Source organism: Lingula anatina, chromosome 5 (genome assembly GCF_051362555.1).
Source record: "Lingula anatina isolate TDL-2025a chromosome 5, LinAna3.0, whole genome shotgun sequence".
Taxonomy (NCBI): domain Eukaryota; kingdom Metazoa; phylum Brachiopoda; class Lingulata; order Lingulida; family Lingulidae; genus Lingula; species Lingula anatina.
Genome location: NC_141771.1, coordinates 18,166,036 through 18,189,803, shown reverse-complemented (window position 1 = coordinate 18,189,803; position 23,768 = coordinate 18,166,036). Strand labels below are relative to the sequence as shown.

Sequence of the window (23,768 nt, the reverse complement as noted above, 5' to 3'; positions counted from 1 at the left end):
GACAAAAGGAGCAGGTTTTTGGAGGTTTAATAACTCGGTCTTGAAAGATTTGGAATATGTCAAAAAGGTAAAACAAGTAATAGAGGAAACAAAAAAGGATTATGCCCTTCTACCATATAATTTGGATGCCATTAATAGCATCTCGGAGATGGAATTATGTTTTTCTTGTGATGATGCAATGTTTTTAGAAATGTTATTAATGAACATTAGAGGTATGACTATTTCCTACTGTTCTAAAAAGAAAAGAGAATCATCGAAAATTAAAAAATCTATAGAAAATCAAATAAAAATCATACAAGAGTTAACAGATTTCGATCATAGTGAAACGTTGATGGAAGTGAAGAGTGATTTACAATTACAACTGGAAGAAATAAGAAAAAATGAACTGAAAGGACTTTTATTACGTAGTAGATCAAAATGGATTGAAGATGGAGAAAAGGCAACAAAATATTTCTGTAGTTTAGAAAAGAGAAATTATATAAATAAAAACATACGTAAATTGATAAACACAGATGGACAGGAAATAAATGATCAGAAATTAATATTAGGAGAAATCGAAACTTTCTACAAAGATTTATATCGATCACAGGATGATAATCTAGACGATGTTAACTTGTATGAAATGTTTCAAGATTTAAATATTCCAACATTAAGGGATAACCAAAGGCAAGCTTTAGATGAAGATATAACACTAGATGATATACATAAATCTCTCCATAAAATGAGTAATGATAAGTCACCAGGCCCTGATGGGTTTACAGCTGAATTTTTTAAGTTCTTCTGGAATGACATTAGATTTTTTCTATACAGGTCTTATTTGCATAGCTTTGATATAGGTCATCTGTCAATATCACAAAAACAAGGGATAATATCTATACTACCCAAAGGGGATAAGCCCAGGGAATACCTCAGGAACTGGCGACCAATTTCCCTGCTTAATATAACATATAAAATACTGGCAGGAGTCTTAGCAAATAAAATCAAAACAGTCTTAGATGATTTGATACACGAAAACCAAAAAGGATTTATTTCAGGAAGATATATTGGTGAGAATACTAGACTACTTTATGATATTTTGCAGTTTACAGAAGAAAATAATATCCCAGGGATGGTTTTATTGGTTGATTTTCAAAAGGCATTCGATTCTGTTTCATGGAAATTTCTTTTTAAAACACTAGACTTCTTTAATTTTGGGCCAAAATACAAAAAGTGGATAGAGCTGATTTTTAATGGATTTGAACTTTGTGTTATTCAAAATGGAATATTTAGTAAATTTTTTAACATAGGACGAGGCTGCCGCCAGGGTGACCCAATCTCACCGTACTTGTTTTTGTTGTGTGCTGAAATCATGGGTATAATGATTCGGAATCAGGCGGATATAAAAGGTATTGATCTAGGGGATGAATCATACAAAATTATGCAATATGCCGATGATACGGTTATATTATTGGATGGCAATGAAAATTCGCTAAAGTCATGTTTAAATATTATACAGCAGTACTCAAAGTTTTCTGGCCTTATGCCAAATATTGAGAAGACACAGTGTATTTGGATTGGAAGTAAAATAAACAATTCAGAAAAACTATGTCCAGAATATAATATATCCTGGACTTCAGAACCTTTCACTGTTCTTGGAGTTGTCTTTAGTCTCAACTTAAAAGATATGATTACTTTAAATTATAAGGGCAAAATCGAAGAAATAAAGAAACTCATTTCATATTGGTCTAAGCGCATGCTTACAGTGATAGGGAGAATTACAGTAGTTAAAACAATATTAATCCCCAAACTCATCCATTATTTTCTAAGTTTGCCCAATCCATCAGCTGAAATTATTAAATCCTTAGAAAAGCTATTTTTCAAATTCATTTGGAACAATAAAAATGACAGGGTATCAAGGAATACGATTGTGCAAGATTATTGTCATGGGGGACTGAAAATGCCACATTTATCTTTCTTCCTAAAATCTATGAAAATTACATGGTTTAGAAGATTGTTGGAAGGTGACTCCTCTTGGAAAAAATTAGTTTTAAAGTCAATGATGCCAAACTTTTGTGAGACTTTTTTAGTGTATGGAAACTGGAATCTAAAAGAATTTGCAAATATTAATAATAATAATTTTTGGAAAGATGCTCTTATGGCATTGTATGAATTTAAAACAATTATCGATGATGATTTAAATGTATGTTCTCAGAACCCTTTATGGTTGAATTTCAGGATTAGAATTGAAAATAAACCTATTTTGTATAAAACGTGGATAAGGAAAAGGATAATGGTCATTCAGGATTTGATAAAGGAAGATGGAAACTTTCTATCCTATGACGAATTCTGTATTAAATACAACTTCAGACCGGCCTTTACAATTTTTATGGGTTTAAGAAATGCTATTTTGAGTGAATGGACTATTAATTCTATCATAAACTCTTTGCAACAACTGCCTTCTCAACCAATATTATTTTACTGGCTGAATAAAAGTAAGAAAGGAGCAAAAGAATTTTACAATGTTTTTTTATCGACAACTCAATCGAAATTGTCAAGTGAATATAAATGGGAAAGAGATCTTAATTTCACGGCAGATAACGAACTATGGAAAAAATATTATTCATCTATTTTCTTTGTCACAATTGATGTAAAGCTAAGATGGTTCCATTATAGACTTATTCATCGGATATTGAGTACAAATTGCTATCTAAAAAAAATTAGGTTGGTAAATGAGGACAAATGTGACTTTTGTAATGTAGAGATAGAGTCATTGCTCCATCTTTTTGTAGCATGTGATTATGTTAATACCTTCTGGACATCTTTTTGTGGATGGATAAGTGAATTACATCAATTCAATATAGATCTTAGTCCAGTAGATATTATTTTTGGAAAAATTGGGAAAAAGTATAAACTGCTAAATCTGTTTATTGCATTAGCAAGATTACATATTTATAAACAAAAAATGAGAAAGAATCTGCCATGCCTGGATAGTTTGAAATTTGAAATACAATATTATTGCAAAGTAGAAAAACAAATTTCTCAGAGAAATAATTGTCTTCAAAAATTTGAAAAAAAGTGGGGGCTATATTTGAATCACATAACTTTGGAAATATAATTAATACATGTATATTAATGACTTGTTACTATATGAATGAATGAGTGAGTGAAAGGTGTCCTATGTCTTGTCCATGTCAATATGTGTTTATATATAAACCCACTTTATAGAGGTGCTGTGATGTTTTTGTTTTTGCTGATTTAAATACTGAAAGAAAAGTATACGTAATTCATATTAGTTTTAATCATCATTCTTCCTTCCTGCACACTCACTTTGAACAAATCTGTTTTGTATACCTTTATATAGATATTTATTGATTGCTATGATTTATTGATTTCAAAAATACTAGACTTCATTAACCTGACTTTCTTGTTTATAAAATACTTAAGATTTGTAAGAGGAGGTACAATACTCTAGGACATAGAAATTTGCATATTGTCTCATTAATATTTCAGGATTTAATGTAAAAATTGTTATGTTCAATGGCATTCCTCTGTAAAATGGGTAATAAAAAAAATTAAAAAAAAAAAAAAAAAAATTTTGTAGAAAATGTATTCTCCCAAAAATAACATTTCATAATAAGTAGTAACCCTGTTTATTTAGAGATTTTCGTGTACATATCCGGCTGTATATCCTTAGGATCATGGTTATTTTACAAATAATGTTGATGCATGGACTCTTTGCCACGAGAGCCACTACTACTCTAGTACATGTATATTAATCATAAAGTTTGTTATACATAAATTTAGAGGGGCGTGATATACTTTGCAGTATGATGTTTACTTTGATGTAACATGTAAGTAAGTGACACCCCAAATCGAATAATCCAACAGATATGGCGCAAATTGAAACGGTGGTGATCATCCAACAATGTTCTATACATTGCATATTCCACTGCGCGTGTCAACTTGTTGAACAATAAAGCAGTTCGCGACTGGAGGCCTTTTATTTACACAAATACACAAAAGGGGCGTCCCTACTCAGCCGACCGAATAGCCAGACCAGATACAATATATCGAGGAGCATCACTTGTCGATCCTGTATTTATCCTATTTGTTTTTGTGTGGTTTCTGCCGACCTAATTATTTGCCTTTGATGAACACATTTCAATTGATAAAGCATATTTTTGATCAAGCAATAGTGAACATTTTAGTCGTAATGGACGAATAGCATGGTTATTTCCTTAACCCAAAATTTGCCGACTAATGGTTTCGAATAATCCATAAATCCAAGCATTAGAAGTAACACGGTAAATAACGCATGTCTACACTTGGTAGCCTGTATAACAACAAATTTTATTAGGAAAATAAAAATGAATAAAGCCAACAGCCGCTTATAGAAGTGTCTGCCAAATGTAAGAAGTGTCTGCCAAATATAAGCAACATGCGACATAAAGCATCGTTTTCATCACCACAATACAATCAATTATATTGGATACAATTAGTATGATTGATTGCAGTGAATGTTTGGACATTGTAAAGAAGTGGTGTAGGCCCATCATTAAGAAATTCAACTACTAGCATCTCTCTCTCTCTTTCTCTCTCTCTCACCAAAGAGACAATCTACTTTAACGATTTTCAAATGTTGGACAACAGGATGTCCTATTTTGTCTCATAGCCTGTATTAAATGCAATTTTATGTTTACATCAAGTGATACAAATGTTTGCTTTTAAAAATAGAGGTGTAAGGTACTGGTTACATGTTGAATAGGGGACACGCGTGACTGATAATGTTCTTTCCGACAATACTGCGAAATGATCGTATTTAAATGCATTACGCTTACTTCAACAAGACATTACATAAGACTGGGCTCTATAAGAGAAGCAACAGACATCTGGTAAGTAAAGCTAAATAGAATAGAATTACATATTGAGGGAAAGAGTCTCCAAAATGTGTTCATGATACATACCATATGATATAACACTGCCTGTGTGCTGTAAAGGTTGCCACATGTAGGCCTAACAAAAATACAGACACAGGTTTTATTGTTGATTGTAGATTGCATATCTAGGTCCCTATGTATGCAAAGTAAAGCAAGAATATGTTATATGAATATATATTTCTGGCTGAATATTGTTGAATATAGTTTCAGCAGGTTGTTACTTTTGTTTTAGAGACATTAACAATAAAAGGCTCATAACAATGTTCTCAAACAATTTGAAAGTTCTGCTCCTTCTTATGGTCGTTGAAACTTTCTGCTCTTTGAAGATGGTAAAGGTAGGTCCAGAAACAAAGTTGTTATTTTCTTTTGAATATTTTAATATACTAGACTACTCTAAATCGGGTGTGTACAAGAATTATAAAGGGCTACTGTAAACAGCAAAGGGACAATAAAGTGTGACAGTTAAAGGACAGGGGTTAAATATGTTATAAGAAACACAGAGTACATTTTGTAACACCTATAAAATTATGAATGATACTTCAGTGTAGTACTGTAGAACCCATCATATAACAGGATAATAGCGGAGGATTAACATAAGCGGATAATGTGACAAGAGTAAACGGCTAGAAACCACGCGAATCACTTGGTCATTGGTGTTTATTGGCACAGTGATTAAGTGGTAAGGGACGGCTAAAGAAACAAACAAAAATTGAGTATATAATAGGGAATGTTTTGTTCTCGTAATGATTGCTTTATAGATTTTTTGTCAACTTCAGAGCCCCAAAGGGAACTTCAGTGCGCACTGGATTTTCAAGTACAAACAATTCTTTAATATCATGGACGTTGATGAAAGTGGCATGGTAACTGCGAAGGAATTCATCGATTCAACAACAGAGCGAGCTGAACAAGTTCTCCCATCTTGGAGGGCCAAGGCGGTGAATGGTATACTGTACAGAGCCTTTCATCTATGGTGGTCCAATGAATACACCAACTATTCAAAATCCATCACATTTCAAGATTGGCTTCGGACTGACGAAATTGAACTCCTTAATACGAGAAAAGAGAACGTCAAACTCGCAAGAGATTGGCTTGACGTGATTGATCGTGACTGCGATAGCAAATTGACGGTAGATGAGTATTCCAACTTTCTTGCTATTTTCCGTAACACTGGTAAGGTTCAAGATATATTTGATGCCATTGATTGGAATAAGGATGGTGTGATTGATACCAACGAGTTCATAGACGCTTCTGAGGACTTTTGGGCTGGTCAAGAGCCCAACCCCTCTGATGTCTTTTTCGGTACTCGTTATTAAGCCAGCGATGGTAAAGACGTACCTATATTATTCAGGACTGGCCTTTTAGATTACATTTTACCTTTTGAATTTAAAAACTCTGATTCACTCAATTTGTTTTTGCCTTTTTGCATTTGGGTGCGTTGTTGTTATGTAGTGTTTTAACAGGTGCGCTAGGTATTGGTAGTTTGTCCGAAAGAAGAATATCAGTTGCAACATTTTAAATCAGTTCATTTTTCCCCATAAGTTAATTTTCCTCGGAACAATGCCGGGCAGGTAAAGATAAGGTATACCTACCGGTAGGTTGCATTTTAACCAAGGCTCTACTCTATGCTTGGTTATCATATACATGAATATCTTATTTAGAATAAACAAATGAATCAACCGGTTTGACCGTCCGTGTCTTTCGCTATACATTTCTCTTCATTTGGGTTTATTTAGAGATTTTGATGTTCATATACGATTACACCTTACGATCATAGTTACTGTACAAATGCTGTTGATGCATGAAACATGAACGCCTTGCCATAACTACTACTCTAGTACATGTATAACAATCATAAAATATCTTTTACATACATTTTTACAGGCGAGATATACTGGCAGTATGATGTTTGGTTTGATGTGACATGTATGTGATACCCCAAATAGAATAATCCAACAGATAGCGGGCAAAATTGAAACGGTGGTTATCTTCCGACAATATCCTACACATTACATATTCCACTGGGCGTGGAAAGCTGTTGAACAATAAAGCAGCTCGCGACTGAAGACCGATTATTTACACAAATACAAAAAACTGACGTCCCTACTCAGCCGACCGAATATACAGACAAGTTACAATATACTTTTCGATCCTGCATTTATCCTATTTGTTTTTGTGTGGTTCCCGCCGACCTTATTAATTGCTTTTGAAGAACACATTTCAATTGATAAAGCACATTTTGTGATCATGAAATAGCGAACATTTTAAGTTGTGATGGATGAGTGGCATTATTTCTTTTACCCAAAATTTGGCGACTAATGACGTCGAAGAATCCATAAATTCCAACATTAGAAGTAATTTGGTGAATAACGCATTTCTACACTTGGTAGCCCGTATAACAATTAATTTTATTAGGAAATAACAATAAATAAAGCCGACATCCGCTTACGACAGGTAAAGAAGTATCTAACGAATGTAAGCGACATGCAACATAAATCATCATTTTCATCACCAAAATACAATCAATTATATTAGATAATATTAGTATGATTGACTGCAGTGAATGTTTTGAGACTGTTAGGGAGTAGAGTGGGCAGATCATTAAGAAATTCAATTACTAGTATCTCTCTCTCTCTCTCTCTCTCTCTCTCTCACCAAACAGACAATCGACTTTAACGGTTTTCAACGGATGTCCTATTTTGTCTTATAGCCCGTATTAAATGTAGTTTGATGTTTACATCCAGTGGTACAAATGATGTTTTTAAAAATGGAGGTGTCAGAGGGTTTGGTAACATGTCGAATAGGGGACACGCGTGACTGATAATGTTCATCCCGACAATACTGTGAAATGATTGTATTTAAAGATTGTGTTCTAAGAGAAATAACAGACATCTGGTAAGTAGAGTTAAATAGAATTATATATTGAGGGATATAATCTGTATCGAAGGTAGCAAAACTTAAGTCATTTCGACAGCTTGACGATTCAGTGTTCACGAACATTGGAATTTCAGTTGAGCGACTGAGCTCCGAAATGTGTTTACGACACAAACCATATGATATTGCACTGTCTGTGTGCCACATGTAGGCCTAACAAAAATACAGACGCTGTTTTATTGTTGATTGAAGATTGCTTATCTAGGTTCCTATGTATGCAAAGAAAATCAAGAATATTTTTTGTTAACTTGTATGTCTCGATGAATACTGCTGAATATAGTTTTAGCATGTTTTTACTTTTAGAGACCTTTAAAATACAGGGTTCATAAGAATGTCCTCAAACAATCTGAAAGTTCTTCTCCTTCTTATGGTCGTTCAAACTATCTGCTTTTCGAAGATGGTAAAGGTAGGTCCAGACACAAATTTGTTATTGTCTTTGAATATTTTAAGAAGCTAGACTTCTCTAAATCGGGTGTCTGCTGTACATGAATCGTAAACAGTTACTGTGAACAGTTAATGGACAACAAATTGCGTCAGTTAATTAATTTTATAGGAATCACAAAGTACATTTTGTAATGCATAGAAAATATGAATGATACTGCATTGTATAATTGTAAAGAGAACCCATCATAGGCACCCTGAGCTTCAGAGCTAACTTGACACTAACCTTTTCACTGTAGCCTATCTCCATCGTGTCAAGTAACCTCTGACGAAAATAGTTTGACCTAGTTTATATAAGCCAATCGAATCCATGTTTCAAAATTTTTCACCAAAGTTTGGTGAAAACGCTGATTGGTTGATCGTCAATCGGCAATCCTCGGCTGATTCCGCAAGCTCCATACTAACAACATAGTTATTGTCGAGTGCGGAGACATCCGAGTAGTTCCGAGTGCATAACCGTACACAAAGAAAGCATGGAGTATATCGGAATTGAAACCAGAGGAGTGTGATGCCCTGCATCATTATCTACTGAGGGATGATGTATTTTGCGTGCTGCCCACAGGTTACGGCAAGTCCCTGATATTCAGCCTTATCTTTGATTGGTCCGGATTTGAACAAAGCGCGCTTTGACTCGTTCGCGTTCATTGGCTAGATCGTTCAATGAGTCATTGAGTGCGGGCTTTAAATTTGATTGGCGGGCGGCGGGGGCACTCGAATCTGGTCAGAGGTTACTTGACACGATGGAGATAGGCTACAGTGAAAAGGTTAGTGTCAAGTTAGCTCTGAAGCTCAGGGTGATCATAGGATAATAGCGCAGGAAAAACTTCAAAGGGGAATGATATACACGTGAACGGCAAGAAACCACGAGAAACACTTGGTCATTGGAGCTTGGCGCAGTGATTAAAGTCCGCTTTACACTGGACGGCTTCTTTTCTGCTTCCCGTAATACGGTACCGTATGAATTTTTTCCTTTACGTGCCGATCATTGAGCATTCATTCTGCAATCAAAGTGATGCGTGTGCCTCCTTTCTACGACCACAGCTATGCCAGTTTCCTGGTCGCACAAGGACACAGAAAGGTCGCCGCCCAGCGTAAAGGGGGTTTAAAGGGGTTAAGTTTAAGTTATATTATAAAGTTCCCTGGATAAAAAGAGGTGGGATATACTGGCTGTAAAAACAAACAAAATTAAAGTGCACAATAGGCAATGTTTGTTCACCTTATGCTTTTATTGTACCACCAGCGTTAGCGCTGGCGGTACACATGGTTTCGGTCTCGTCCGGATCGTTCCGCCGGCTCCGCCGGCTCCGCCGGACGGCTACCGTTACCGCTTCTCCTCCTAGACGGTAAGGCCCCCCATACCCATCTCATGGATTTAGGTCACCTATAATCTCAACTCGTTCCACGTAAAATTTGGGCTTTGTCGGTATTGGGGTCTGGGTGTGGCACTCATTGCAATGCACCCTTGTCTAAAAATGGCAAAATTAAATGCTAATTATCTACCCTACGGAAGGAGTTATGGGAAAAATTTCTATAGACGGCTTTCCAAAAGTCATATGTGTAGATTTCAAATATACCCTTGGATTTGACCTTTGACCTTTACTTCAAGGTCAAATGGGCCAAAATTTTCAAAAAAATGAAATTTTTTACGAAAAAAAATTTTTTTGCCCTGTTATTCAGACACCACACAGACTTAACCAATAATATTATTGGAAAGTGTTACCCTTCAGGTCATCTTTCATCTCCATGAATTTGGGGTCAATCGGTGCATTTTCACGGGAGTAGCGGCCATAAGATACCGAAACTGAAAACTGTCTCTAATTCGGGAACCGTTAATGCTAGAGACCCATTCTTTTTTGCATTTTGTAGAGCATGTAAAGCCCAACACTGGAGGTGGTCTCGGTTTTTTTGTATTCCATACGGTTTTCGAGTTACGCTGTATCAAAAAGTACATATTGGTGGTAAAAGCAAAATGTGCAGTACGGTAATGGATAATAAATTTTGAACTCTGGAAAAATAAAACATTAGGCTTGGCAAAGCAGACAACTTGTGTTCAAAAATGACATAATTTCATCAAATTTGAACTTCTGAAACTTCAGAGCACCTCCTATTTCAAGAATTTTGACCAAAATGACATTTTCTTTATTTTAATTAATTTTTTCTGTACGAAATTTAAGGCACATTATGGTAACTCCAAAATTATAGCATTTAGTCCCTTATATCTCCAAAACTGGCAGAGATAGGTCTATAGTTACTATTGAAGTTGGATAGGAAGTCATATACTGGCAATCTATATGTGACCTTAAAATTGACCTTTGACCTACTTTTCACCATGAACTGAACTTTGCAAATTTTTCTTCCCTTTTATCTCCAAAACTGGCAGAGATAGGCCCATAGTTACTATTGAACTTGAATAGGAAGTCATATACTAGCAATCTATATGTGACCTTAAAATTGACCTTTGACCTACTTTTCACCATAAACTGAACTTTGCAAATTTTGCTTTCCTTTTATCTCCAAAACTGGCAGAGATAGGTCCGTAGTTACTATTGAACTTGAATAGGAAGTCATATACTGGCAATCTAAATGTGACCTTAAAATTGACCTTTGACCTACTTTTCACCATAAACTGAACTTTGCAAAATTTGCTTCCGTTTTATCTCCAAAACTGGCAGAGATAGGTCCATAGTTACTATTGAACTTGAATAGGAAGTCATATACTGGCAATCTAAATGTGACCTTAAAATTGACCTTTGACCTACTTTTCACCATGAACTGAACTTTGCAAAATTTGCTTCCCTTTTATCTCCAAAACTGGCAGAGATAGGTCCATAGTTACTACTGAACTTGAATAGGAAGTCATATACTGGCAATTAAATGTGACCTTAAAATTGACCTTTGACCTACTTTTCACCATGAACTGAACTTTGCATGTAAAGCCCAATACTGGAGGTGGTCTCGGGTTTTTTTGTATTCCATACGGTTTTCGAGTTACGCTGTATAAAAAAGTACATATTGGTGGTAAAAGCAAAATGTGCAGTACGGTAATGGATAATAAATTTTGAACTCTGGAAAAATAAAACATAAGGCTTGGCAAAGCAGACAATGTGTTCAAAAATGACATTATTTCATCAAACTTGAACTTCTGAAACTTCAGAGCACCTCCTATTTCAAGAATTTTGACCAAAATGACATTTTCTTTATTTTAATTAATTTTTTCTGTACGAAATTTAAGGCACATTATGGTAACTCCAAAATTATAACATTTAGTCCCTTATATCTCCAAAACTGGCAGAGATAGGTCCATAGTTACTATTGAACTTGAATAGGAAGTCATATACTGGCAATCTAAATGTGACCTTAAAATTGACCTTTGACCTACTTTTCACCATGAACTGAACTTTGCAAATTTTGCTTCCCTTTTATCTCCAAAACTGGCAGAGATAGGTCCATAGTTACTATTGAACTTGAATAGGAAGTCATATACTGGCAATCTAAATGTGACCTTAAAATTGACCTTTGACCTACTTTACACCATGAATTGAACTTTGCAAATTTTGCTTCCCTTTTATCTCCAAAACTGGCAGAGATAGGTCCATAGTTACTATTGAAGTTGAATAGGAAGTCATATACTGGCAATCTAAATGTGACCTTGAAATTGACCTTTGACCTACTTTTTATCATGAATTGAACTTTGCAAATTTTGGTTCCCTTTTATCTCCAAAACTGGCAGAGATAGGTCCATAGTTACTATTGAACTTTAATAGGAAGTCATGTACTGGCAATCTTACTGTGACCTTGAAATTGACCTTTGACCTACTTTTCACCATGAACTGAACTTTGCAAATTTTGCCTCCCTTTTATCTCCAAAACTGGCAGAGATAGGTTCATAGTTTCTATTGAACTTGAATATGAAGTCATATACTGGCAATCTAAATGTGACCTTGAAATTGACCTTTGACCTACTTTTCACCATGAACTGAACTTTGGAAATTTTGTTTCCCTTTATCTCCAAAACTAGCAGAGATAGGTCCATAGTTACTATTGAAGTTGAATAGGAAGTCATATACTGGCAATCTAAATGTGACCTTAAAATTGACCTTTGACCTACTTTTCACCATGAACTGAACTCTGCTAATTTCTTTCTCTTTTAACTCCAAACCTGGCAGAGATAGGTCCATAGTTACTATTGAAGTTGAATAGGAAGTCATATACTGGCAATCTAAATGTGACCTTGAAATTGACCTTTGACCTACTTTTTATCATGAATTGAACTTTGCAAATTTTGGTTCCCTTTTATCTCCAAAACTGGCAGAGATAGGTCCATAGTTACTATTGAAGTTGAATAGGAAGTCATATACTGGCAATCTAAATGTGACCTTGAAATTGACCTTTGACCTACTTTTTATCATGAATTGAACTTTGCAAATTTTGGTTCCCTTTTATCTCCAAAACTGGCAGAGATAGGTCCATAGTTACTATTGAACTTTAATAGGAAGTCATGTACTGGCAATCTTACTGTGACCTTGAAATTGACCTTTGACCTACTTTTCACCATGAACTGAACTTTGCAAATTTTGCCTCCCTTTTATCTCCAAAACTGGCAGAGATAGGTTCATAGTTTCTATTGAACTTGAATATGAAGTCATATACTGGCAATCTAAATGTGACCTTGAAATTGACCTTTGACCTACTTTTCACCATGAACTGAACTTTGGAAATTTTGCTTCCCTTTATCTCCAAAACTAGCAGAGATAGGTCCATAGTTACTATTGAAGTTGAATAGGAAGTCATATACTGGCAATCTAAATGTGACCTTAAAATTGACCTTTGACCTACTTTTCACCATGAACTGAACTCTGCTAATTTCTTTCTCTTTTAACTCCAAACCTGGCAGAGATAGGTCCATAGTTACTATTGAAGTTGAATAGGAAGTCATATACTGGCAATCTAAATGTGACCTTGAAATTGACCTTTGACCTACTTTTTATCATGAATTGAACTTTGCAAATTTTGGTTCCCTTTTATCTCCAAAACTGGCAGAGATAGGTCCATAGTTACTATTGAACTTGAATAGGAAGTCATATACTGGCAATCTAAATGTGACCTTGAAATTGACCTTTGACCTACTTTTTATCATGAATTGAACTTTGCAAATTTTGGTTCCCTTTTATTTCCAAAACTAGCGAGATAGGTCCATAGTTACTATTGAACTTGAATAGGAAGTCATATACTGGCAATATAAGTGTGACCTTGAAATTGACCTTTGACCTACTTATAATCATGAACTGAACTCTGCTAATTTCTTTCTCTTTTAACTCCAAACCTGGCAGAGATAGGTCCATAGTTACTATTGAAGTTGAATAGGAAGTCATATACTGGCAATCTAAATGTGACCTTGAAATTGACCTTTGACCTACTTTTTATCATGAATTGAACTTTGCAAATTTTGGTTCCCTTTTATCTCCAAAACTGGCAGAGATAGGTCCATAGTTACTATTGAACTTGAATAGGAAGTCATATACTGGCAATCTAAATGTGACCTTGAAATTGACCTTTGACCTACTTTTTATCATGAATTGAACTTTGCAAATTTTGGTTCCCTTTTATTTCCAAAACTAGCGAGATAGGTCCATAGTTACTATTGAACTTGAATAGGAAGTCATATACTGGCAATATAAGTGTGACCTTGAAATTGACCTTTGACCTACTTATAATCATGAACTGAACTCTGCTAATTTCTTTTTCTTTTAACTCCAAACCTGGCAGAGATAGGTCCATAGTTACTATTGAAGTTGAATAGGAAGTCATATACTGGAAATTTACTGTGACCTTGAAATTGACCTTTGACCTACCTTACAATGAACTTAACTTTGATTGTACCATTTTAAGTTATATATATTTTTTGCGTATTTTGAAAATTCTTGTTGATTGCATTTTTACAGCTTGTCAAGCATAAGACTGGTGGCTGTGTCCCTTATTTTGCGTATGTGGGGGTCTATACGAATGCGCTTGCTCCAGCTGGTGGTACAATATTCGGAGGCGGTATCGCCTCTCTGATCCTCTAGTTATTATTATTATTAATTATTTTAGAACTCCAAAGGAAACTTTAGTGCACACTGGATTTTCAAGTACAAAGAATTCTTTGATATCATGGACGTTGATGAAAATGGCTTGGTGACTGAAGAGGAATACGTCGGTTCAACAACCGAGCGAGCTAAACAAGTCATCCCATCTTGGAGAGCCATGGCGGCCAATGGTATATTGTACAATGACTTTTACCAGTGGTGGTCAAATGAATACACCAATTATTCAAAATCCATCACATTTGAAGATTTGCTTCGGTCTGACGAAGTTGAAGTCCCTATTTCAAGAGAAGAGATCGCCAAAAAGACAAAAGAGTGGCTTGGCGTGTTTGATCTCAACTGCGATAATAAATTGATGGTATATGAATATTCCAACTTCCTGACTATGTTTCGTAACACTGCTAAGGTTAAGGATATATTTGATGCTATTGATTGGAATAAAGATGGTGTGATTGATACCAACGAGTTCATAGACGCTTCTATGGACTACTGGGTTGGTCAAGAGCTCAGCCCCTCTGATGTCATTTTAGGCACTCGTTATTAAACTTGCGATAATAAACACTAAATTCAGGCATGGCTATTTACAATACATGTTCATGCTTCGGATTTTTAAATTTTTGTTTTCTTTGTCTTTCTGAATTTGTGTTATTAATTGATACCAAAGAGTTAATAGGACTACTGGGTTGGTCAAGAACTCAGCTCCTCTGATGTCTTTTTAGGCACTCGTTATTAAGCAGGCGATGATAAAGAGGTGCCCCTTTAAATCAACCCTGGCCTTTTAGATTACATTTTACCTTTTGAATTTTTAAACGTGTGTGCACTCGCTTTGGTTTAGGTTTTTTTAATTGGGTGCGCTGTTGTTGTGCTGTGTTTTAGATTTGGCAATTGTCTTATGTACATGTAGTGTTGTTTGTCCAGAAAATCAATTTCAACGTTTTCAATCAGTTTATTTTTTCCTATAAGTTGATTCACCTCGGAACAGTGCCAGGCAAGCGAACATAAGGCATTCCTAGAATTTTAAACATTGGCTCTACTGTATGCTTGGTATAGCATATACATGTATATCTTATATAGAATAAACAATTAAATCATCCTGCCTGACCTACGTGTCTATTTTACGTTTCTCGTCATTTACATCTATTTTGTTATTTTCGTGATGTTCATATTCAACCCATGAGATGTCTATTAGAATCATAGCGTGGCTATTGTACTGGTGAGGTTGATACATGGAACATGGACACCCCTGCCCAATTGCAATGACTACAACATGTTTTTATATTATAAAGTTCCTTGGATAAAAAGAGGTGGGATATACTGGCAGTGTATTTTTTAGTGTTTTAGTGTTATTTTTTATTTGAAGTGACATGAAAGTGTTCTAAAAATACAGCATATTTATAAAAATCATATACACCATATTTTGCCATATTTTGGCTCGCATTATTTCGGCTTACGTTATATTGGTTTGAATTTTTCACTCTATTTCTGGTTTCAATTGTTGGCCTCTTTGCAACCCCACAGATGAAAATATGTGCACTATTTGTTTTGATATTTATTTTTACTTATCCTTTCGCTTGGGTTAATGAGGAGACATAAGAACAGTTTGACACAATATGTTTTATGTAAAAAAAACTACGTTTCTTAACCTATGATAATCCATGTACACAATCAAATCTTTGCAGTTGATATAATTCAAACCTTGAAAATGTCTAAAGTTGTGGGAGTGATCTTTGTAAAGTAGACCGTCAGTATATTCCCTTTGAACCCGTCTCAGTCCAGTAAACTTTCTTTTGTCTTCCTTATTTCTTTAAGAGCTTCTGGTCTCCGTAACTCTAAAGCATCGCGAATTGCGACCGAGCGCAAGCGTCTCTATTCCATAATTCGGCATTCGCTCGCCCCATATAATAGCCGCGAAATGAAAGGTGATATTGCTATCGCAATTCGCGATGTTTTCGAATTACGGAGCTTTGGTCCTAAAAAGTGAATTTGTGCATGTCAGTTAATGTGAAAATATCTAGGTCTAATTATGATAAAGCATCACTTGGCACCCCTCATGGATATGTAGACAGATGTTTGCGTTTAAAGACACACAATGAAACTTCTCTTAAACCTGGTGGTGACATGGTACTGATAAAATATCGAATAGGGGAAACGCGTGACAATTAAAGCGTATGTAACTGGAGAACAGTGAAGTACACTGTCATTTAGAAGACTTCTCTCCTGGGGGGTAATAGAGTTGCCATAGACCAGTAACACAGACATCTGGTAAGAATTATGTTCAGTGTGTGGGCAGCAGTGTTCAGATCTGTACGTAATTGAACTACAAGATCTCCATGGTGATAGGATATTGATTGACATAGTTATATCTCAAAATATAATCTTCATCTATTAATGGTCAGTAAAAAGTGTATAAAATATTCCCCGTCCCTTTAAGCTGTACCTTAAGAAAGATTTCGTTTTATAAATGTGACCTTCCTCGTGTGTGTTACTCTGAGACTATAATGAACAGTTTTTTTTTTTTTTTTTTTTTTTTTTTTTTTTGTTGCAGACTCCAATTATATAGAAATTTTACATTTCGGTTACCAACAAATATTTATCGTATATGAAAATTCTTGTCTCTCTAAATTCTCAATTACAGAGGACTTCCACCTTCATGTACAAAGGGCGTTGTGTTACATATGTATCTGCGTTTTTCTGTTATTTGCTCGTTTCAGTGAACAAGACCTGGTAAAATGTATTTCAACAAACTTGGAATTTTGTTATTCATTGTGATTGTCCCAACTGTGGATTCATCAGATGGAGTGAAGGTACTACAGGATAGTTTTTCTCTTCTTGTACGTTGGATATTGGGACCAGCTAACCAAGTAAAAGTCAAAATTTAAAGGAGCAAGCTCAAGGTAGCAAATACGTACCGGGGTAGATGTAGAGAGAGTATCATGCATCAGTAAAGGGGCAATGAAAATTACACATATTCTTAAAAATTAAATTTACTTATAGACTACTTTTGTGTTCATGGGATTTTCTTAAGTATCTCTTTAGACGCGAATTTTAAAAAGTGTTTTTTTCTTTATAGCCTGAACAGGACAACAATGAAAATTTTACACCGTATTGGGTATCTAAGCAGAAAAAAATGTTTGACGTCTTTGACGTCAACCAAGATGGAATTGTAACGGGAATGGAACACACTGTTGCGACAACCGACCGTGCTAAGCGTATTTTGCCATCATGGAGAGCTAAAGCAGTGTATGGTGTTATGACCAATGCGTATCACACATGGTGGTCAAATGAATTCACCGACTATAAAACATCCATTACATTTGATGATTGGATCCAATCTTTTGAGAAGTATATAGACTATACGGGTGATGAGGTAGTCGACTTTGCTTTGGACTTTTTCTATATTGTTGACGTCAACTGCAATGAAGAATTAACACTGAACGAGTATTCAAAATTCCTTGACATATTTCGTGACACGACTGACATTCATGTCATTTTCCGTGCCATTGACCGTGATGGAAATAACGTTATTGATATTGAGGAGTTTTCATACGGAATCAAACATTTTACCTACGACGAAGCAGCTGACTCCGCTTCTTACATTTTTGGGTCTCGAGATTAAATGAGTTGACGAAAATGTCAATTGACGGTTATCCATTTGATTTTGAATGAATGGTAGCTTTTCTGACATTTCTCATCTGAATTATTCTTTTCTGTTGCTGTTGAACTGTGCACCATTGATTGAGCCATTTTATTATTTCTTTTTTATTTGCATGAACTTAAGCCTCGATTAAAAATATATTTTCAAGTGACTACTTCAAGAAGTAAAATATTTCTTTTTCCTGACAAAAATAGAAGTAAAAAACAAGGTTACAAACAAAGCATATTAAATTGAAATTCATTGACTGAGTAAATATTGTTATAATATGTTGGGATGGTATGAGAATGGTCGAAATGTTTCACTAACCACATACGCGAAAGTACCAGTAAGCAGCGAGTTTAACACAACGAAAATGACATCTAAACCATACTCTTTACATGTATGTTTCAATAATTAATTTAATTTCCTTTTAGTATGTCATGTGGATGAAAGTTTCATGTAATTTGTCAGTCATCAGTAGTATTTACAACTGATACGTGCTAATTGGCAACGCACATATTTTGATTGGTTACACTTTCTTTATACAACAATGTCCACAATATGTCTAAAAACTGCACAAAATTATTGATATGATTATTATTATAATAATTGTAAGGATGTTTGCCCAGAAGACTTGACACACCACTAATGAACAGTGTGCATAAGTAAAAATAATGTCACTTGACAACCCGTATGAAAATGTAGTTCAATGTTTACATTTAAAGATACAAAGGGATATGCTTAAAGCTGTTGGTGAAAACACGTCGAATAGGGGAAACGCACGTGTGACAGCATCTTCAACCGGAGGATGTGGGATATCATGTAATCGAAGAAGACTACTTTCCTCCAAGCAATACAGCTGCTTTAGACGTGGAGGGCATACACCTGGTAAGAAATATGTACAATGTGTGGACAGCAGTGTCCAGATCAATAATTTTACTCATTGTAACACTTTCAACATTGACTGTCCGTGGAACTATGATATCCAACAAATCGACTTAGTATTTCGTAAGTGTGTATGGCTCAAAGTATAATATTCAATTATTCATGTTATGTAAACTTTACAGTGGGATCCCCAGCCCCAGTATAGCTAGCAATTATTGCTGCGTATTCTACGTGTGGTTTATGGAGGCAAACCATTAGTAGTACATCATTAATCGGAGGCATATGCCCCTGCACATATACAGGGGTACTGTGCTATGCATTCCAGCCAACATATTCACTGTTACCTTTCAGTTAAATATCAGCTTAAGTGCCGTGTCATATTTTAAAACGAAAATTATCGAGCAGCATGCGTGCTGTGATATAATTACAAATTCCACCAAGATTAAAAAGTTTTATTACTGATTTAACTAGCTTCTTAGCTTTACATTGTACTATATATCTTCATATATTAATTTTCTATTTATTTATTTATCAGCTTTATTCATCTTAATTTTATTCATTTTACCCATGTAAAGTCTACTGAACAACTCATATGGATTTTAGACTATAAATAAAACAAACAATTATTATTATTATTATTATTATTATTATTATTATTATTATTCTTAAACAAGTTGGGGGAGTTGGTCCACGTTTTTAAATAAAAGTACATGGAAATGGGGGTGGGACAACCTTTTTGACCAATGCTGTAGTGCCTGCACGGACTGATAGTATTTTAGTTTAGGTTTGAACAAGTTCTTTTCTGTGAGAATAGGCATTTTGATATTTTTAATGTGGTCTATTAATGTTAAAGGGGGAGCTGCTTCACAAATATGACGGGAGGTCGGTTCTCTGATGCCATTCTACATTCTCAAAATTGCCGACAACAGCCAGAGAAATGCTTTTTCACAAAATATTCCATTAATAATGGAATACATTTCTGGCTTCATTCTTATTCTCCTTGAAAAGCATATATGTCCCCATTTATGCATATGACGCTTCTTTATAAAAATTACTTAAAGGTCTACTTGTTCACTATGTTCCTACCAGAAACTTGCAATAAGTAGGACAAATGTTACTGTAACCTATTTAAAGGCGTCTTAAAACTTACTGAAACATTTTTTAAGTCAGCTGGCCCAAGGAATACAATGTGCAACATTAAAATTCGCTTAATTTAACCATCTGAGAATTTTACAAATTAGTTTTTTTTTAGAATTATCATTGTTTTTTAAATTGCTTAAAAATTGATTAATAAATTGCCGAATGTAAAAATAAACCTGTTTTTATTGATTTTCTAAATTGTTAATTGGTTTTATGGGGAAATTATGCTGTATTTTAATATATTTTTTAATTTGCCCTAATAGTTTCTGCATATCTTGCAAATCTTCACGGCATCTTAATGACATTAATGACACAATTTCCATCCTATACACACCAATGTAAATGACAACGACCAGACACCTTGGAGTTAGTGTCCTCGTCTGGAACAAGGGGACGGTGACATACCACCTCTTCAAAAACAGCAACTGTTGTATCATTTTCTATTTTTCAATTTTTACGTTTAAACGTATATAGGCTGCCTATGAATATTTTACTACTGGCTTGTTACTTTCCTTGACAGTCTGCAACCAGCATGTTTAGTTGTATAAAGCTGAATTCACTGACATTTATTTTTATGTTTAGCATGTTTACAGTGGAAAGGATGTTAAAGTAAAAAAGGTTTCTTGTTCAGACAAAAACATTAGTCACCTGCACGTTTTATTAAGTCATGTACAGTATCTATCATAATTATAACATTTACATTCATTCTAACATTTGTAAGACAATTTTTACTATCTAGTATACTTTTATTATTTTTCTACATGTATGGGGGTGTTATGTTACTAAGGAACTATTCTAAGACCCTATCGCACTAACCGTGGAACGATCTATCTACGAGGGGATTCTCGCTAAATTGCAATCAGCTTAAGTGGCTTAGATACCTGTCACACCCACTGAAGTTTCTGGGGTGTAAGTTATTATCGTTTAGCAGCTTCAATAGGCGTGCCAGACATCTAAGGCGCTTATGCTGAAAGCAATTCAGCGACAAGCCTCTCGGAGATGGATCAATCATGTTCGATCGTTCTAGGTATGGGAACCCAGTCTTAGTCACGTTTATTTGAGAATTTGAGATGTCGGTTTTGCAGATTCCAACTTTCTAGAAATGTTACATTCGGATTATAAATGCTTACCCCGGTATTTGTCGTATATAAAAATCCTATCAAGTCTTAACCCTCAACCCCTTCATAACCTATAGGGATTTAGTTGTTTTGAACACTTGAAGCTGGCAGTTTGCATAAGTCCACCACATTAATCATCTTGATATTCATGGGACTTTTTTGTTATTCTTGATTAATTTGCTTTTTACAGAATAGTGGATAACCAACAATTTATAAGGATGTTTTCTATCGAATTTGGAATCCTGATGTTAATTGTGATTGTTCCAACATATGATTTATCGTATGGAGAGAAGGTAAACCTGGATACTCTTTTTTCTTCCTTTGAGATGCCATAGCCAAGTCAAAACTGGTGTAACAGGAATGGTAGTCCTAGGAATGGAAGTCAAGGATCTTAGACACCATTCCCACAGACATTTCGATCGATCTATCCCCCTGGGGAGTCTCACTAGATTGCTGTCAATGTCTGTCCCGGTAAATGAAGTGGTAATTAACTTCTGTGCGCGCTCGGCTCTCGGAAGCTGACAGCAATTTAGCGTGAACCCTCAGGGAGTTAGGTCGATCCAGATGGATAGATCTATATCTTTAGGAACCCAGTCTTATACAGACGTGACATTTAATATGGAATATTTTTTTCCAAATCTATTTTCATCAGTTTTTTTCCTATTTTGCTGACTGATATATGAAAATAAGGATTAAAATCGTGTTTTATAACTTTTAATTATCTCTTTGATGTCGTTGTGACATCAGTTCATTAATGGAATTCGCCAGAGAAACAAACAAAAACACATTGCCTATTCTATGTCATACGACAACCATTGAAAGAGATATTTTGAATCTCCATATTTTCCTAATTATTGTCTGTAAAAGGGTTACACGCTCGACTAAGGACCCTCATGTCAGTGTCTAGTCACAGTAACGGTCGCTGTTACGCCTGACTTCTTCTGGCTACTACCAGCGCTCTCAAGTGGCAAGGCATTCCTAGGGATAGGTTCCGTTTAGCGCAATAATCTGTCTGGCAATGTCTGTCGTTTTCGCGCCATTCTGCCACAGATTTACAATTGTGTAAAGCACTGCATGACTCATATTTTATACACTTCAGAACCGACCACTTGCATGCGAAATTTCAAATTCTTCTGTGCAGTAGTTGCCGACATATGGATACTTTTTTGATAGAGACATGCTTTGCCATGAAAGCCAAGCTTTGACCTGCCCAAAGGAGCACTACCCAATTAAATCATTGCATATTACGAGTACATAATGCAGCAACGCAACAAACCTGGTAGTGAGTTAATTGAAAGCGACACACCTGACTTCACACTTCTCCATTCACATATCTTATATGAGATCGTTTTTTTTTTTTTAAGAACGCATTTTTATCTAGGAATACCTTCGAAACTGGAATTAATCAAGTGTCAAGTCTGTATGATTAGTGCAGGTTCAGGTTAGTCGAATATTGCGGTAAGTTTATTTCACCCGTACTACGGTCGCCAAGGGGACTACCATTCCTGGGGTGGCCCTGAATTATTGTGAGCAAAATGCATACAATTACCAACATCAGTAAGGGGCATGGAAAATAAAACACATTTTGTAAGAAATCAAATGCAAAAATATCATATTGCGTGTTCCTTGTCTTTTAATATAAATATTTTAAGATTAAAATCAGTTATTTCAGTGGTGGGTTTTAAATAAAACGATTTGAAATTCAGATAAAACAGGACAACAATGAAGACTTTACCCGATATCGGGTAGCTAAGTTCAAAAAGCACTTTGACGCCTTGGACGTCAACCAAGACGGAAATGTCACAGAAGAGGAGCACATCGGTGCGACAACCGAACGTGCCAAACGTGTTTTGCCATCATGGAGAGCTAAAGCAGTATATGGTGTTATGACCATGGGGTATCACACATGGTGGTCAAATGAATACACCGACTATAAGACATCCATTTCATTTGAGGACTGGGTTGAGTCTTTGAAAAAGGACATCGACTTAACAAATAATCAATTAGTCGAATCGGCGTTGGACGCTTTTCATATTGTTGACGTCGACTGCAGTGAAAAGTTAACCCTCAATGAATACTCTAAATTCCTTGATATATTTCGCAATACGGCTGACAATGAAGTCATTTTCAACGTCACTGACCGTGATGGTGATAACATCATTGATGCTAAGGAGTTCACATATGGGATAAATCATTTTACCTACGACCAGGTTGCCGACTCCGCCGCATATTTTTTCGGCTCCCGAGATAGAAAATGAAGGATCTAGCGAGCAACAAAGTCGATGGTTATCCATTTGGCTTCGATTAAACGAGGACTTTTCTGATTTTTCTTATTTGAACTCAGAATCATAGTTGCAGTGGAACTGGGCATCATTAACTCAGCACTTTCACTTTGAACATTATTCAGAACGGGGTACATTTTTGGCGCTTGAGATTGAAAGGTTTGACCTATGATCAGGTTTATGATTATCTATTTAATATTGAATAAACGGTTACTACTCTGGCATTTCTCAATTGAGGTTCGTATTACTGTCGTAGTTGATCTGTGCGTCGACGCCATTTGGAATAGAGGACTGACTAATCAGAGGGAAAAATATGGTGACCTACTAAAAAGTTTGCC

General features: G+C 35.4%; 3 protein-coding genes across 3 annotated transcripts; all 3 read left to right on the top strand.

Annotated features, from left to right (window-relative positions):
* Positions 1-5,242: 5,242 nt before the first annotated feature.
* LOC147761775 (aequorin-2-like) lies at positions 5,243-6,229 on the top strand. Its single transcript, XM_087014069.1, has 2 exons — positions 5,243-5,251; positions 5,693-6,229. Exons 1-2 carry the CDS (start codon positions 5,243-5,245, stop codon positions 6,227-6,229), a joined length of 546 nt encoding a protein of 181 aa, XP_086870195.1.
* A 1,920-nt stretch (positions 6,230-8,149) lies between these two features.
* LOC147761774 (uncharacterized) lies at positions 8,150-15,293 on the top strand. Its single transcript, XM_087013884.1, has 2 exons — positions 8,150-8,253; positions 14,379-15,293. The coding sequence occupies exons 1-2, from the start codon at positions 8,179-8,181 to the stop codon at positions 14,913-14,915; spliced, it is 612 nt and encodes a 203-aa protein (XP_086870010.1). The 5' UTR covers positions 8,150-8,178; the 3' UTR covers positions 14,916-15,293.
* Positions 15,294-17,019: 1,726 nt separating this feature from the next.
* Positions 17,020-18,149, top strand: LOC147761773 (uncharacterized). Its single transcript, XM_087012410.1, has 2 exons — positions 17,020-17,175; positions 17,442-18,149. The coding sequence occupies exons 1-2, from the start codon at positions 17,101-17,103 to the stop codon at positions 17,985-17,987; spliced, it is 621 nt and encodes a 206-aa protein (XP_086868536.1). The 5' UTR covers positions 17,020-17,100; the 3' UTR covers positions 17,988-18,149.
* Positions 18,150-23,768: the final 5,619 nt, after the last annotated feature.